Source organism: Euwallacea fornicatus, chromosome 3 (assembly GCF_040115645.1).
Source record: "Euwallacea fornicatus isolate EFF26 chromosome 3, ASM4011564v1, whole genome shotgun sequence".
Lineage (NCBI taxonomy): Eukaryota > Metazoa > Arthropoda > Insecta > Coleoptera > Curculionidae > Euwallacea > Euwallacea fornicatus.
In genome coordinates, this window is record NC_089543.1 from 2,266,909 (window position 1) to 2,284,641 (window position 17,733).

Sequence of the window (17,733 nt, forward strand, 5' to 3'; positions counted from 1 at the left end):
TGCTCAATCAATCAAAAGGAGATAAATCCAAAAATCATTGAAGCATTGAAGGAATGTTCCAAAGAGCATATCACGTATATCGAGGGAAACAAATCGGATAACTTTTTACTTTATGATGCAAGACTCTGATACCTATTTACAAGTCGCAAATTAAATTAATTTCAACTTCATTATATTAAAGTCAAAAAAGAAATCCTATTCCGTGAGTTTATACTCAAAGCACGTAAAGCTATTTTTACTTCCTCTAGCGATGCAACCGCCTTGCCGTTGACTTTGTTAATATTCTTTATAGGTTTAATTTCCAATTTCGGTAGATCCAGATTTAGCCAGAAATTCGTTTCCGAAACTCTGATTCCGTAAAAGCAAAATTCGTTTATTCTGCTTTTATAAGGAAATAAAATTTCACTTTTCTCAAGGGACGGTTGTAATGCCTTGCCACTTTTAACGGGATTATTTTTAGGATAGTCTTAACACTCTGCTATGATGCTACTTCCAAAAATATTTCTGCAATAGGCTTGTCGCCTTTTATAGTCGTCGCCAATATCCTCAATTCTCCCCGTCTGCCTCTTTATGCTAGAAGTACAGGAACAAACAGCAGGGGAGTCTTAGGTAGAGGTTGTCTTCTAATTAATGGTACTTTCAAAGCTTGTAGACGAATCTACTTAATTTTCAATGAACATGCTTACCCTGTAGAAATTTTCATCTTATCCAGAATAGCTAAGTTAGGCATTAATGTAATATACAATTCAGGACACCAATATGTGGTAGAGTTATTGCCAATGGTAGTGAGGGGACAGGCTGTTGCAGTGATGCATATGGAAAATAATGGAGTTAATTTTCGAGCAGTCAAATACTGCTTTTGGTAGATTTTTCGAAAGTTTCTACTAATATACTGGGTTATAGTAGCCTGTTCTATAGAACATCAGAGAAATATTAGCTTTTTTGACCTTTGCGATTATCACATAACAAATTTATTTATGAAACTTTTTGAATAGATATAAAATTGACTGTAGATAATTAAAAAATATACACAATATAATTATAGACATAGTTAAATATTTTGATTTCACTGAATCGAACTTCGTTTCCTCTTTTTATTTCAATGGTTGACTATAGCACCAAGAATTCTTTAACAGTTTTTTCATTTAATTAATTTGATGCTGACGCCATCTACTCAATAAGTAATTCTGAACTGTAAAATTTCCTTAATCCACTTCAGACCTCTACACCTCAATTTCCATATGGCGCCATCTCTAGGTGACTAAAAGAGACATAATATGAACATGAAAATTCTCATCATTTTTCTAGGTTAATGTTTTTGTTAGGCAAAATTAAAACATACATCACTTAAACTAATTAAGCACCAATTATCCTCTCAGCTACTAAAAATGACGACACGCAAATTAAGCGACTACACAAGTTTTAAAAAACTTGTTGACAAGGCGCAGAACATTGTAGTCCTTACGGGAGCAGGAGTATCTGCAGAATCTGGTATTCCAGTTTTTAGAGGAGCAGGTGGACTGTGGAGAAAATATAGAGCTACTTCTTTAGCCTCACCTGAGGCTTTTCGGGCTAATCCAGGGCTAGTATGGGAATTTTATCATTACCGAAGAGACGTAGCATTTGCAGCTAAACCCAACAATGTAAATTTTTTACATAAACATTTTAAACCCTAAGACCCAATTTACACACTTTCACTTTAAACTTCACCTGCAGTAAATCTCAAATTTACTTCTCAGTTTGAATTAAAATCATGTCAGATAACTGAGCCTAAGAAATTTCTTTTTTTGCAGGCACATATTGCATTGGCAAAGTTTGAAGAAGATTGCAAAAAATTAAATAAAAAATTTCATCTAATAACACAAAATGTAGATGGTTTACATCAGAGAGCTGGATCAAAAAATGTAATAGAACTACATGGGGCTTTGAATAAAATTAGATGTACTGAATGTAAAGTCATAGAAGAAAATGTTGATATTCCTATTTGTGAGGCCTTAAAGGACAGAGGGTTAGTATATCATTTATATTCCCATAGTATTAGATACTCCTGCACATCTCTTTCAATTGCAAAGTTTTAAAGATTTAAGTATTACAAATACTTATATTTGTATGTTATTCCCAGACAAGCCATCTTTCACACATTTCTATTGCATGTATTTCAGATTTAAATAATGTGATACATTTGTCTAAACTGTGGAATCACCCCGTTTATTAAAAAACGTTATTTTTCACCAATACCATAATTGAAGATTTTAATAATATTTTATATATACATAGTAACAAAATAATAGAATTTCATTGCACATGCATATGTTCTTCACAGAAATCCTTTGGCATCAGAAAAAGATTTACCTCCTATAAACATTGAGGATCTTCCTAAATGTACACAATGTGGGCAATTAGTAAGGCCACATATTGTTTGGTTTGGAGAAAGTTTAGATCCTAATATTCTTCAGATGGCTAGTAAATATTTATTTCTAAATCCTCTTCTGGTTTAAAACAATTATTATGCAGAAAACTTGATTGAATCATGTGATTTCTGCTTGGTTATTGGGACGTCTTCAGTGGTGTATCCAGCTGCACAATTTGCTCCTCTAGTCGCAGAGAGGGGCTACCCAGTAGTAGAATTTAATCTCAATGATGAACCTGCACAGGACAACTTTCACCTCCATTTTTCAGGACCCTGTGGAACCACCTTACCAAAAGCTTTAGGCTATGATAAATTGCAGTAAATTAGGTGAAAAGTTGAAACTCTTACTTTGATTGGGCGGCAATCTGCTTTATTAAAAATAATCAAACATACGTAAAATTTAAAGTATCCCAAACAGAACTAATCTTATCTAAGTAATAAGTTAATAATAAATAAGTAAATATAGCTAATGATTATAATCAAATAATTGTGATATAAATACTGCATTAATGGTTGATGTAATTGTAATAATTAATGTTCAGTGGTTACGGGTAAAATCTCTGCCAGAATGTTATTAATGTCAAAATAAGACTATAATAATTTACGAGGATTTTTTTTTAAGTTCAACCCTAAGAAGAAAGGTAAGAATGAACCAAAAACAATTTCATAAAGGTTTCAGAACGTCCGAAATATATCGTTAAATTCTGGTAAATATGAGTCTGTACATCAATTAAAACCCTGAGAATGGAGCTATACGTATTGCAAAGTATGAGTAATTCAAAATAAATTGTAAGTGCACTTTAAAAATGAAGTTGCAAATAACGCAGGAGGAAAATAGAATTTTACACCACTTCATATATATGCCCAATAACTACACGATATTGTCTTCGCACCATGATGCTAAAATTTGTATAACAGGAAAATAGATACTCTAATGTTCACTACTTTATTTTCCAACTCATTTCGAAACTTTCTCGAAGGTTTGTCGGAATTTATGATAAAAATATATTTTTTATACTTAGTCGGCTCTAGAAGATGCAATGACAAAATAGGTAATAAAAATTTTATCGACTTACTGCGATTTAAAGATCAGGAAACCTGTTAAGAATAACTATTATTCTTGGTGATAATTTTCTGTTAGTTACGCAATACAGTGAAAGCTCTTACAAGCGAACACTGAGGAGCCCCATATTTTAATCCGTGTTCAGGAGTTGTCTCTTTATCGAAAAGTTAATAACAAAATAAAAATAAAAACGAAAGAAAAATGTCAAAAATTCGAACTAAATATTGACATTCTGTATAATATTAAGCCACATAAATTAAAGGAAGTGTAAACTTCAGTGTTTATTGACGTTCTGCAAAATATGAAAATTATATTTTTAATAACTACAAAGACAATGTAGTTCAAAAAATTTGTTATGTTGAAGGCACATTCCTATTTCAGCGTCAAATACTTCAAAAACGCTGGGTCTAATTATTGGACATTATATACAAAATGTGCTTACAATAATACGCGGAATAGAAAAATAAACTAATATATGAGGGTCAAATTTAAAGTAACCAAGTTGACAGCTACTAAAAGCACTAGGTGTACTCCGGGGAAATACCACAGTCATTATTATCAGTCATCGGAAGTTTTTAAATATTTGCGGGAAAATTACGATATTCGCATCTGTTCGGTGGATCGTGCCTTTGTTGGAGAAACTTGCAGAAATACCCATAATTTGGGCACCACAAAAAATGTCTGTGGAAGATACACTGGGTAAAAAAGTATTCGTACACCTCGATTTTTAAATTAAGGATTCAAATAAAAAATGAAGGAACTGCAATTTAATAACATTATTGCCCTAATTATATTATCATATAAGTATATTTTAATTTATAGTAAGTAAATTGGTTTTTGTTTACATCGAAAGATAAATATTTGTTAATATTCCTTAAATAGTACACAAATCAGTACTTGTACACATAAGAAAATATTAATTTTTTCATCTTTCGGTATTTTGTTTGGCAAAATTACTGGTAAGTTCAGTATATTGAAGAGTTTTTAAATGTAAATACATAATTTTTCCAACATGCTGCGAAAATTAAAAGATGAATCTGTTAATTAATTATTGATTTTCACAAAGATGGTCAATCTTTATGATAAATTACCAAAAGTGTTTTAAAAACAGACACAGCAGGGTACAATACGTCATAAAGAAGTTTTAAGACTGAAAGTATAAAATCGGCCACTCGTACAGGAAAACCTGAGAAGTTAAGTCAACCAAATTATAACTTTATAATGAGAAAAATCGGCGAAGATCCCTCAGTTAGTGCTGCTAAGTTGACAACAGAGATTGACACCTATAAAAAAAAACATAAAAAGAAGGATATCATGACAGAGTGGCCAGAAAAAAATCCTAGATAAATAGTGAATCGCAAGAAGAGAATAATGTTTGCACGAGAGTATGTGAATAAACCTTTAGAGTTTTAGAGGACCGTAATATGTTTAGACAAAAGTGATTGTAACATTTTTGGGTCGAATGGACGTTGATTCGTACAGAGGAAACCAGGAGATGAAATGAAAAAACGATTTCTGAAGCCAACTGTTAAACATTGAGATGGAAGTTAAATGGTTTGGGGGTGTATGGCAGCTAAGGGAGTTAGAAAATTATACTTTATACATGGAAGTGCCACTAATTTAGGTATGTACTAGGGACAACTATTGATTTCAATAGGACAATGATCCTAAACATTCGTCAAAACAAGAATGTGCAAACATGGCTTTTATATAATGTACCACACATATTAAAAACTTCACCTCTGTCACTGGACATTAATTCAATTGAATGTCTTTGGGTCATATTTGAAGCAATAAATAAGAAAACACGACATTAACAGCAAAGAATCGCTACAAAAAACTCTTGACCCACGAATGATTATTAATTCTTCCTCGTTTAACTGAGTAATTAGTTAGTTCAATGTCTCGCCATTTGCAAAATATAATTGACGCCAAAGGACACCCAACTAAATACTGAGGGTTTTAAATTTTGTCATTAATCAGAAAACTAATAAATACATTTGTAAGTGTACAAATACTTTTTTGGTTACTGTTTTAGATATATTATTTAATATATTTATTTTCTTTTAAATTATTACAATGTTTTATACATTATATTAAAGCATACTTCTGAGGTTAATTAATTAAGGTATTTATATAATTTAATACCGTCATTGTTATTTCTTAAGTAAGAATTAACGCTAACGTGAACGTATACGTATACTTTTGTACCCACTGTATTTGTAACGAAAGCTTCCATTGTACTGTATTCTGTGTTTTAGGTTATGACTAACCAAAATAATCTAAAGCTTTTGTCTCATCGCACACTATTTTGTCACGCTACAGCCACACAGCAGATGTTCAACAATAAAAAAATCAAATACTGCTTCAATCAAAATACTATGTGAACCATAAAGGATTAGATTTCCTATACAAAGTATTATAGGTATATAGGCTATATCAGAAATAAGTACTTTAATTTTAATTGGTGGTAGAGCTTTTCAAGACAAACAGCTTTCCTTAATACTTTTTTTTCGATCACCCCTTGTTATCAAGATAAAATTAAAAATAGTATTAGTCAAATTTCACTACGCAGCACTGACCTAATTGACTGAGCGATGTACACATTCAAAAAACAATCACGAAAAAGGTTGACAAGTTGGCAAGGTTAGCTGCACCGAATTCTTAACGTCTGAAATATTTACAGATATAGTAGGGTGCCCTGTACAGAAGAAGCCATATATTGGCTCAAATATTCATTGACAAATTTTTCAATAAATCGGGTAAAACATCTGTTAAAAATTGTAAATATTTTTGTCCATTTTGCTATCTAGACATTTTGTGAGGTCTGATAATTGGGCCATTTATGAGTCCTGCTCAAATATTAATTCTAAATCTTTTGAAAATGATTTGATCGAATAGTATGCGGGTTTTCCTCTATTCATATTTGCGTATTATGCATGTTGATGACACCTGCTCGATTAAAATCAGCGTCATCTGTTGAAAACTGAAATGATATAAAGTTGGGTTGTTCATGTATTATATGTGATTAGATTTCCAGTCATTTCTTCCTTGTTAATTATTATTCTTTAAGATTTAATTAGTTTTGTCATATTTCTTTTTTGAAATTGTATAATACTATCATATATTATGAATATACCTACGTTAAACAAAAAAAACCGTGTAGTAATATATTTTTTTGGAAATTTATTTATTTTTAAGTAATGTACGGTCACTTTTGTGAGTAACTGTACTTAACAAATTACCGATTTCTCGATACGATCTGCCTTTAGCGTGATGAAAAATAATCAATTGTCGCATGTCAAAAGAAATATGTTTGCCTTTTCGCTTCATAATGTGAATTTTAGTAAGTAACAAGTTCGCCTTCAAACCCCCTTTCACACAACTAACAAAAAAATTGAGTTTGACGCATCTCTAATCTTTTACGATCATTAAAACTCTGTATGCAATGTTTTTCTATTATTTTTTTACCTGCACTGCATCGCACCGCATTCCGCGTTCGAATATTTTTGCGATAGTAAAATCATACCTTATTTTATTTATTCGATAGTATCTTTGTATATAATTAAGTTTAAAAGATCAAAAATGTATTTATATATACTAGAAACATTGTTGTAGCCAAAGATTACGCAATAAACAAGTTAGTTAAGAATAAATTAGTAAAAAACCTAATACTTCTAAAAATACCATAGTGTCCGAATATTAATGGGAGTGACTGTATTAGAAAAATGAACCATTTTTAACAAATTCATATAGCTTTGCTTGTCAAAACACTGAATGTAAACATTAACCCGTCACAGTACCAAATAAATTTGATTTGTTGATGAAGATACGTGTATTAGTAGGTCAACTTCCGACCTTTTTTTTAAATAATTTTAATTCACCAACACGAATCATTGTCTTGTCATGAATTTTGAAGAGAGAAATGTAAAAATTAAAAAATTGTTTTCGAGGAAAACGGTAAATACAAAAAATATTGCCCTTAAAGAGATCTATCATTGGTGTAAATTAAGGTACTTATTTCTGATACACCCTGTATAATCATTAATAAGTCAATATTCTATACTTACCAAGATACACCGAGATTTTACTGACTTTGCCTAATTGATTTTTGGACCCCAATTTGAAATCCAATAAAGATCAATATTGAGATTTGCTGTGAATATTTTAATTGCCCACTTATGGTACTTCGACTAGATGTGAAAGTAACTGACTATCAATCTCTCATGAATTTGAAATGAAAATCTCATTCCTTTATAACTCACTTCGGTCACACTCCAAATTCGACAGAAAAATTAGATGTATAAAAATTAAAAAAAAAATCAATTGCGGGTGAGCCAAATACCCGGATTTGACTATGTATGTTCGATTTGGGTCCCCCGGTTTAGTACACACCCTGCATATAAATAGGCTTACATGATAATTCTTTTAAAGTAAGCAAACACCTGATATTTGACGGAATATTATATGTTGCAAATACTGAAGGGAATGTTAAATATCCCAACTGAATAAGTGGTGTTTGACAAGCATATCTCGCACCCCATCTTTCAAAGGTTGGTTATTAGTCTCTCGCTTTACTGGCAACTCCCAATCGGGGTTCAAATTAAATGACAATTGAGACAATATCCGCAATTCGCATTTTATTTGCACCCAACCAGGACTGTATACGAAAGACCAAGGATGGTACCTAAAATTTTATCTTTCGTTTACCAACACTTAGAAAAAAATAAAATTCACCATTTTTGAACAATCTCGCTAGATGAGCAAAGAACCTCCAGCCACAAGTGTAACACTTGTTCATTCAATCCTATGCATATCAAAGACCTTAGTTTCACATCCATTTGAGCATGTGCATTATCGTGGGAAAGGTTAACAGCTTGGACACATCGGTAGAGTAGCTGAAAAGATTCCTGAATAAAAACGTTAATACAAACAGTCCTTACCGCTCACCTCTTCAGGGGTCAAAACCTTCCCATCCTCATCTAATCTGTAAGTTTTACATAACACTAGTCTGCTATATACAGAGTTGAAATCCTTTTCAACCTCCTTTGTCGCTGCTTCTTCTATAAATAACCATGGATGGCAAGGACTACCTACAATAAAGTTTTGAGTTAAAAAACTTTTTAAATTTGAAATGAACTTGCCTAAGAAATTTGGACGTTTCATGCCGTGCTCAAAAATTTGCTTCACGACAGGACATAAGATTCCTCGCACCAGATCTGTGATAGTCTCAGATATACTGTCGTCACCAGCACTGCTGTATTGTTTACTCCTTTCGTCTAATAACTGAACAAATTTAGCAGGAAACCACCCTACGATTTGATAATGCTAAACCACTTTATGTAATAATAATTACTTTAAGTACCTCTTAGGCCGTTCAACTCTCCAACCCAACAATGCTCGTCTTTCTGACTAATTACTGTGATGATATCATTCTTCCTAAAACCTAATTCATCGTCATCATGCCTTTCAAAATCTAATAAAGCCTTTGCCCTTCTTTTCCTATTTTTTGAAACATTAATATAATTTGCGTGATCTTGAGCATGGCTCTCCATAGTGTAGTCGGCAATAAGCGAGATTTCTGAGCCTAGTTTTGGATCTAACTGCATGAAATGTCTAACAACCTGCAGATTGAAAAAAAATGTTACTTGTCTCAGATGTGAAGATGTTAGTACCTGTAGGATGGCTTCCCTAAGGTCTACAAGAATTTCAGTTTGCTTAATATTCTTGCTTTTAATTTCATCCTCGGTTTGCTCATTAAAGAGCAACATCTGAATGACGGACTTGTTCTTCTTTACTTGCCTTCTGAAATAAAAGGAACTTATTGTCTTGGTTTTTTATATATAACTAATGAGAAATAAAACTATAATTACTAAAATAAAGTTTATTTATAAAGACTTACTCCCACAAGTGAATATTTCATTCCTTGCACATTAAGTAACAAATCTTGAGAAATCACCAGTGATGGTAGTAGTGGTAGTCCAGATACATCATATATCCATAATAACACAAAAGCAAAATATACACATCTAAATGATATGAAGTAAATCTGGAATACCCTAGTGCCTCACCCTCACATAATGTATTTTCTTGAATGGCTCCTCTCTTCATACAATCAACAATTCTATTATCAATTACACATATTTTAGGCTTCAACTGTACGATTTACTTCGTTTTAGAGTAAAAATAATTTTTTTCGTGAAAGGGTACGTGACACAGTTCACAATGCTCTTAGTCAAAAAACATATTAAAATAAATAGCGATCATTAAAAAACTTAAATAGAAGATGAAATGTCAGAGGCATGTCTTGGATATATTCATCTGTTATCAATCAGATATTTGATGAAAAATAACAAATGGCTTAATCAACGTTTTACGTTTACAGTTCACAGCCTACTAGGAGGTTCCTTTTCAATGATGATCGGTTATGACGTGCTACTTGACTTTTTGAACCTTTGGTAGACGCTCTAATCGAGTAGGAAAAAGTATTTACTCATAATTAAATATCTTTTAAACTGTATTACTAGAAGGCTCTTACAGGAACTTAAGAGTAGTAGGTAATTCTAAAATATTGAGTTATTTTCTAAACTTGTATCAATTTTATCCCTTCCCACCATAATTATTAGGTTTCAATTACACCTTTAGAATACATATACACAATGAAATTCTAGTCAATATACCAAAATAATTCATTAATAATTTAAATAACACAATGAACACACACTGAGAGATACTATGAACAAATTATTATCAACACAATTCCTGAATCAAAAAACAATTCTCCATAAGTGCATAAGTAAATTTGTAAAACTCTGTACTATTATTGCTACCCAAAATATTCAATTCAATCAAGCCTTATTGCTTTTTATCTAATTACTAACATTATTAAGAGTAGTGTTAACTTTACTATAACTACTGATGACAATGAAGGACTAGTAAAGAGTGAATAGAATTTTATGAGTAAAAAAGATATAGCACAATACCGGATATTTTTTGCTTCAGTTTAAAATTATTCCAAAATATAATTTACATTATTTAGTATGATTTCAATATCAAAGAATTATGGGAGACTAAGAAATAATATTATTTATAAAGAAAAGGTAATGAGGTCAAATTACATTGGGCTAATCATATAAAAAGATATTTTGTCCAGAAAAGTTAATTATTTCTTTCTTACATTAAATAACTAGCACAGCTGATTCCCGAATAACGCAGTGATTCAATATTTTAAATTACAGTACAACCTGTTTATCCTGAACTAATAATTACATTGGATGATTCAAACTACAAACCACTTACTACCGAAAAAAAAAACAAAAAATATTAGTTTGATAACATACATTAAGAACATAATATGCAACCTTTCAGACAGTTTATACATTTTTTTTAAATTAAATTTTAACAAAAACTGAGCAGACATAATGAATAGATATTACATATAGAGTATCTCAAATTTCCTCGTTCAACCAATAATTTTGTAGTGAATGAAGGCAATAAATTTTAAATAAATATATGCAAACAATGTACTGGTAAATTGAATCGTGCATGAATGTGGATATTGCTAACAGCACCCTTTGCGAATCTTAATTTCCAAAATTATATAGGATGTATACTTGAAATTTTGGTTTCTCAATTTTTGTTATACGTCACAGCAATACAATTTATTATATTTTGTCACTTTTAAGATAATAAGCATTTTAGTCTTCAAAATTTATATTTTTACAGGTACAAAACAATTTGAGATACCCTCAAGGTATATATAAAATATTTCTTATACCTGGATAATATAAGCGTGTAAAATTGAATGCTGTGAAAAATTTGATGATTTTATTCTGATTAATGTTTGCATCCTTTAGCATGACTGCCCATAATTTCATATTAATGAATATTCATATTAACAAATCACTTGCTACATTAAGTCTTTAATTTCCACTATTTGGATTCAATTAAAATAAAAACGTTCATTATTCGAAAGTGGCAGAACAAAACAATATTTTTACACAATTTCAAAGATTGTATTAATTTACGAATATGTGGTAACCTGTTATGTAAGTTTAGGCAAAAACTCTTTTGGAATAGTGCAGCAAAATAAAACAATATAAAGATATTTGTGTTATATTGACTTTTACGATCATGTTTATTTCGGAGCCGTTAAAAATTAGTGAAGTGGTTTTTCTACAAATAGAACTGAGCAGAAAATAAGTATGCAAGGACGGATTTTGTGTCTACAAAATTATGGTTTAAGTGAATCCAGCGACTTCAAAAAGCTTACTGAATGACTAGAGATTCAGATTAGAGCATGTTCAGTTTAAAAAGGTTATACTGTGCTTCCAAAATTGACTTGACCATTTCAAAATTAATACATCAAATTTATGAGTGAGCCAACCTTCATTTAAAAAAAAAAAACATAACAAACAATTCAATTTAGTATAAACAAACAGATCACAATCTTGGTGGCAGCTTAAGACTTAGGAACTGACAAGCAAGTCCAATAACCTAATGAAGCATCTAAACAAAGTAATCGGCCGTCCACATGTCTTCTCAAAACTGGATCTGAATGTTTATGTTCTTTTGATTGTTCTTTATCTTTGTCCTTTATTTCCCATATTTTTACAACTCCTGAAGCAGTCCCACCACACAACTGTTTGCCACTATTGCTCCACAACAAGTGAAGCACAGAAGATTCCTTATTTTTAAACTCATGGTAAACTTTGGACGTACTCACATCCCACAATCTCACTTTTTTGTCATCACTAGCACTGGCTACATACTGTCCATTTGGAGAGAAAGCTATTGCATATACTTCTCTTTTTGCCGCATGTAACAACCGAACAGTATCGGCAGAATTTATACACCATATTCTCACATTCCTGTCTGCAGATCCTGTGGCAATATATAATGAATTAGGGTGGAAATCTATACTGGTAACTGCATCTGTATGACCCGCAAAAACCCTTAATACTTCTCCAGATTTCAAATTCCACATTCTTGCTGTTCCATCATGTGAACCTGATGCTAAATATTTGGAATTTCCACTTATTGAAAGACAATAAATTGGACTCAAATGTCCATATAGTCTTTTGACAAATTCAACTTTCTTAAGACTGTATATACATATACTACAATCAGCTGACCCTGTACAGATAACATCATTGTCAGGACTTAAAGTGATACAATAAATTTGCTTTGAGTGATGGATGAACCTGATATGATTTACTTGCTCAATATTATAAATGCAATCAACTAATACTTGCAAGGGCATTAGCCTTAATATATTGCCTTCAGCAAATGCTGCTAGGCCAGTGGAACTTCTCATAAAACCACATGTAACTGCATTTTTGGTATTAACTATTTTAACATTACAAACACTGGCTGGTAATTTACTGGTTTTTTTAATAAGACTCCTTAACTTACTTCTTTGACTAGTAACTTGATATTTTGCTTGAGAATTGTCTTTGCTGCCCAAACAAAACTTTTTTGTGCTTTTATTCTCATCATTATCACTTTTTATGTTAAACCATTTAGAGCCAATCCAGTGCTGCAAAGCTTTTTCCTGTAAATGCAGCTTACTGTTAAAGGATGAAAGACTACCATCTTTGGGGAGTTGTTGCAGAAACCTATTGTAATTTTTATGACTTTCAAGGGATATGTAAAAATCATTTTCTGACACTATCCTGAAGTCAAACCAAGTTTGAAGAGATTGCAGGAGCAATATATGTGAATCTATATTGAAAGTGTCCACAACAAATTTTTTTAAAAGACCTAATGATTCTGGCTTAATATAAGCAACAACTTTCATCGATCTGAATTGGTCTTTCAGATTATGAAAATCTGGATCTTCAGATCCATTCAATACTATTTCATCATGTGTAGTATCTAGATCTACAGCATTGAGAATGTGTCTGACACTATCATCACATTGTGACTTATTAACCTTTTCAACATGTGCTTTAAAGAATGATGTACTAGATGCCACAGCTTCTTGTGACTTCCCAGTGCTGAGCAGGTCTATGTAAAAATGACAAAACAGAGGCCCCACCAGCTTCTCAACATCATGACACTGGCGTTTCACTTCAACTTGCTCTTTTAACCACAGCACAAACTTTTGAAACATATAGCTATACTCCATTTGTAAAAGATCAGATTCACTGATGAAATTGTCCATAACAGAATTGGGTCTGCGAATACTGCTCTCCGAAAGAGCGCGTTTTAGGGCTGTTTTCTTTGAAATCGTGCGAGGTTTAACATTGGAGAACTGCCTTCTTTGTAGATACACTGACAAAACGGACTTTATATTATCACTTTTAGGCCGTTTAGTTCTATTATTTTCTCGTTTTCCATCATCCATATTACTGTAAATGCATCTATTTTATTAAATTGTATTCATAAACTAATGCAAACAAACAAATTAACACAAAATTACCAGACAAACTCCCGTTAAACACTCTTCGCATTATTAAGGTTATGTTCGCCCCGCCTTGTCAATTTTGTCATTCAATAACCGAGTTAAATGCCTACGTCAAGCTCCAGCAGTACAAGTGCGAAAATTACTAGTGACATCTAGTGACAACAACGTATAAACGAGTAGCTGGAACACGTCGTGGACGCCAGTTCTAGCTCCTTTAAATAATAATTAGATTAGAGTTGTTAGAACTGTTAACTAATTGCTTTTCTTAAAGCTGGATATTAAATGAACAAAGCCTTATATAGCCAAATACCTTTAAATAGAATGTTAAATACCTTAACTTTGTGGGCAACGATGTATTAATGTTAATAGTTAACACGAGAAAGGTATAAATATGTGTAATCACAACGCAAATATAAAAATTGCGTGCTAAAGTTCATTACTCATTTGAAGTTAAGGATAATTCTTTCGCTTATTTATTTTAAGTTTTCATTTGAGTCAAATGCGGGTAAAGTCTCAAGCAGCATTACTCTTTATATACACATCTGTTACTGATTATACTTTTTCAATTAACGTTTTTCCCGAGTAAAATCAGTTTTGGAAAGTACATACGGACATACTCCAAATAATTGCTACAATGAAATGCTGCGGTCGTCTTAGACCTTTGCAATACTGTGATGGTTTATTTTTGGATTGTAGTTCTTTGTATAACAGAAAGTAAGACACTCTCGTCAGCACCTCTAATACACTCATATTTTTTAAATTAATTTCTGCACCAAAAAGCTTGTCGTTTACCTATTTAAAACCTATAAAACAAAAAAAAATTTGGAAAGTGTACATATGATCTAAAATATTATACAAAGGACCGCAACCTAAAAACCAATCTTTATAACCATTCTCAAAATTATCAAATAAATAACAAGTTATACATACAAAACCTCACCTCGCCAAATGCTGTTTTGGTAAATTCGGAACGGCCTCAGGATTTCCAACCAATGCCCCCTGATCTGCCATAAGATAAGCCAGGTGCCGTCTCCTATATGTTTCAATCATAACTTCATTTAAGGAGCTTGTGAGATGTGTAGACACCTAATGCATAATCCATTTAGATTAGGTACCTTCACAAGCACCTCTAGAATGTAAAAAAAAACGAACCTCAAACAGCTTATCAACATCATCAATATCCCCTGGTATGTCCGATAATGCGTTAAAAATCTGAGCAGAATTTTCTAAAGTTTTTAATTGAGGCTCTTTAATTTTCAACATAGCGAGGGTGACTTGAAACAGGACTAATGACCCCTCAAAAAAGAATAGATCCCAAATTCTGAGCAAAATTTTCATATGGACGACGTTGGCGTATAATGTGAGGAACCACTGCATTGTTATCAAGGATAGTTCTATATCATGGTTCCTAAGAACTTCATCAGAATCAGGTAAATAGTTTGAGATTAAGTTTCTGAGCACTTTCTGGTCAGCTTGAATGCCTAAAGTGTGTCAAACCATTCTGTAGTGTTTAAATAGAAATTTTCTCATATAATTACCAAGTAATGTAGAACTATAATAAGAAGCAGGGAGAAGATCTTCAACTATGGTAACCATAATCCAAAAGGCATTTTCTTCTTCCACAAATAACAACAATGAGGCAGCAATAATGCCCAAGCCTTGGCAATAGCTGCAATAAATCTCTGCATTTGCAGTTAACCAAACTTATATTTTCCATTAGCACCCACCCAATATCTGGATATAACCAAGCAACTCCTCTTAAAATTCTGCGTAACCGTGGAATTCCAGTACTATTTGCATTACTGTAGCAAGCATTTGTGGGCATTATATGCAACAGATCTTTTTCTATCTGCTTAGACGTCATCAAGGAATCATTACTAGACATCCTTACTATTTCCTTGTAAATTAACTCAGACTGCTGTTTTTTTTCCAAAGCTCCACACATTCGCATCCATAGTTGAGGTCTCAAAGAGTGTGGAATACCAGATCGAACCTACAAAGAGAAATTTGTTTCAGTGACAAAATTGAGAAGTCTAATTTAAAAAAATAATTTTGGATTACCTTCATCATTATGTGCGTAAGTTTCTATCAGCTATTGACATGATGAGACACAATTATTTAATAGATGCAAGCAAATACTGCAAAACCTATCATAAGACCAACTTACCATTTGGGAAAGTTTATCAGTTCTTGGAATTCTTATCTCAACTTTATCCCAAGTTAATTCTGACACTTCCTTATTATGAGAAAATTCCAAATGTGCAACCCATTGGAGCCTATGCTGAGGGTCTTCAACAAGTGGAATTCCAAGGAGCTTATTTGAGCTCTGTTCAGGCCCATCCTCTTCTTCTACTCGGAATCCAAACTCATCAAATCTGACAAAAACAAATGCACCATTACATTTATGCTTAAAATATTTTAAGTTGGAATACAATAGAGCTAAAATTATATTATAGATTCAGGTAACATATTGTTAATATAAAGTCCAAAGGTTTAACATCAGCAAATACATAGGGGCATTCAGAAATCACCATAATTTTATTGGTAAGATAGGCTTGCAAGACAAAGAAGTGTAAAGTGCATATGTGAAATGTTAGCAAAATTGACTGTTTACAGATAGACCACGCTTACAAAATAGATATGTTCATTGTTATCATCACTGCTTATTTCCTATTATTTATGTGATGGAACTATTTCATTACATTATAATTTTTTTCCTTTTTTCAAAAAATAGAAGTTTTTGCAATGACAAGACAAGGCATGTCCACACTTCCAAAGTATTATTATGTTATATATAACTTTAATTGAAATTCTTATGTTAACCATAACAGATAATCATATGTTAATATTACACTATATGAATCCATAAATCCAGCTTAAAATGTTTTCCTAGTCTAACCTGTATTCTGGTTGTGAATTTGGATCTTCCTGTTCTCTGGACTGTTTAGCCATAATTTCTTGTGGCCACATACTGGGAGTGAGAGCAGAAAATGGGCCTCCAGGAGTAGGTGTCAACAGGTCTTCCACATTGAGTCCATTGAAGCTATCAGTAAAACTATCATCTGCATCATCAGGTTCAATAGCAAGTTCTAATTCTCGTTTCTACATTTAATATCAATATTACAACTAGATGGAGGCAAAACATTTTCTTACGCTATGATCTGCCTTTCCGACGTATCCATCGTGGCTTCTAGTTTCAAACAGAGATTTTGCTAAATCCATGGTCTTAGGAAAATATGGACTTGCAAGGCTGAGAATCAACAAGGCATTAAAATAGACTTAATAGTTATTTGTTACTGATGGGCATTTTCACAGGTAAAGAGAAACCCAACCTGCAGACTCGACTCGTTTATTGTACGTGTCAATATTGAGATAACGGAAAAACTAATTGTATTTATTTGCAGTGTTTGCAGGATTAAAGTTTTGTGCTGTAGTATTTGCAAGAATAAAAATCAACAAAAACAGCTGTTTTTGACAGATGGTTATTGAATTTAAACCCACGCAAAAGTTTACGCCCTCTTTTACACAAATCGATGTTCGCAGAATATATTGTTAGATGACGCCACAGGAATCAATTGATGATTCCCATACACCTCCATTATCATTGGATGAAGGTTGGAGAAACTCCATTTATGAAGTATTACCGACTGTAGCGAAATTTCGCTATTTGTAGCGGATTCTGTGCCGGTAGTAAAAATTGTTTAAAATAAATCCAAATGTATCGGGATTATACTAAATCAACAAATTAACTACAAATTAAGTGAGAATAGCAACATTTTTCAAAACAATCGCACAAGCCTATACATTTAATAGTAACAATGTTTACGCCGTTTATATAAATGTACGGGTTGG

At 32.2% G+C, this 17,733-nt stretch overlaps 3 protein-coding genes and 1 long non-coding RNA gene across 8 annotated transcripts; 2 read left to right on the forward strand and 2 right to left on the reverse strand.

Moving 5' to 3' along the window:
* The first annotated feature begins 1,284 nt into the window (after positions 1-1,284).
* On the forward strand, positions 1,285-3,014 carry LOC136350687 (NAD-dependent protein deacylase-like). Its single transcript, XM_066302668.1, has 4 exons — positions 1,285-1,643; positions 1,794-2,008; positions 2,324-2,463; positions 2,515-3,014. Exons 1-4 carry the CDS (start codon positions 1,389-1,391, stop codon positions 2,730-2,732), a joined length of 828 nt encoding a protein of 275 aa, XP_066158765.1. The 5' UTR covers positions 1,285-1,388; the 3' UTR covers positions 2,733-3,014.
* LOC136350685 (small G protein signaling modulator 3 homolog) lies at positions 2,182-17,685 on the reverse strand. Of its 4 annotated transcripts, none has more exons than XM_066302664.1 (13): positions 17,035-17,685; positions 16,781-16,983; positions 16,049-16,256; positions 15,609-15,874; positions 15,420-15,550; positions 15,034-15,362; positions 14,822-14,967; positions 9,149-9,278; positions 8,839-9,097; positions 8,618-8,785; positions 8,424-8,566; positions 8,211-8,383; positions 2,182-8,160 (listed from the first exon to the last, which is right to left on the reverse strand). In XM_066302664.1, the coding sequence occupies exons 1-13, from the start codon at positions 17,101-17,103 to the stop codon at positions 7,965-7,967; spliced, it is 2,421 nt and encodes an 806-aa protein (XP_066158761.1). In that variant the 5' UTR covers positions 17,104-17,685; the 3' UTR covers positions 2,182-7,964. The 4 variants fall into 4 exon arrangements, with proteins under 4 accessions (XP_066158761.1, XP_066158763.1, XP_066158762.1 ...); XM_066302666.1 differs by having other exon boundaries at positions 8,211-8,371; positions 8,424-8,562; positions 8,614-8,785; XM_066302665.1 differs by having other exon boundaries at positions 8,424-8,562; positions 8,614-8,785.
* Positions 9,343-14,089, reverse strand: LOC136350686 (transcription initiation factor TFIID subunit 5-like). 2 transcript variants are annotated; one of them, XR_010734187.1, is made up of 2 exons: positions 11,208-14,089; positions 9,343-11,150 (listed from the first exon to the last, which is right to left on the reverse strand). XR_010734187.1 is itself a non-coding variant. In XM_066302667.1 (2 exons), the coding sequence occupies exon 2, from the start codon at positions 13,819-13,821 to the stop codon at positions 11,935-11,937; it is 1,887 nt and encodes a 628-aa protein (XP_066158764.1). In that variant the 5' UTR covers positions 13,822-13,825; positions 13,897-14,089; the 3' UTR covers positions 9,343-11,934. The 2 variants fall into 2 exon arrangements, 1 of the variants encoding a protein (XP_066158764.1); XM_066302667.1 differs by having other exon boundaries at positions 9,343-13,825; positions 13,897-14,089.
* Positions 15,184-16,540, forward strand: LOC136350688 (uncharacterized). The gene is made up of 2 exons (XR_010734188.1): positions 15,184-15,311; positions 15,898-16,540. It is a non-coding gene; the product is annotated as an uncharacterized lncRNA (long non-coding RNA).
* Positions 17,686-17,733: the final 48 nt, after the last annotated feature.

Coding starts and splice junctions, on each gene's coding strand:
- LOC136350685 (XM_066302663.1), bottom strand. CDS start 17,103: ATGGATTTAGCAAAATCTCTGTTTGAAACTAGAAGCCACGATGGATAC. Junction 16,257..16,780: donor AATTCACAACCAGAATACAG/GTTAGACTAGGA, acceptor TGTTTTTGTCAG/ATTTGATGAGTTTGGATTCC. Junction 14,968..15,033: donor ATGTTGATAAGCTGTTTGAG/GTTCGTTTTTTT, acceptor ATTATGCATTAG/GTGTCTACACATCTCACAAG.
- LOC136350687 (XM_066302668.1), top strand. CDS start 1,389: ATGACGACACGCAAATTAAGCGACTACACAAGTTTTAAAAAACTTGTT. Junction 2,009..2,323: donor GAGGCCTTAAAGGACAGAGG/GTTAGTATATCA, acceptor TGTTCTTCACAG/AAATCCTTTGGCATCAGAAA. Junction 2,464..2,514: donor TAATATTCTTCAGATGGCTA/GTAAATATTTAT, acceptor ATTATTATGCAG/AAAACTTGATTGAATCATGT.
- LOC136350686 (XM_066302667.1), bottom strand. CDS start 13,821: ATGGATGATGGAAAACGAGAAAATAATAGAACTAAACGGCCTAAAAGT.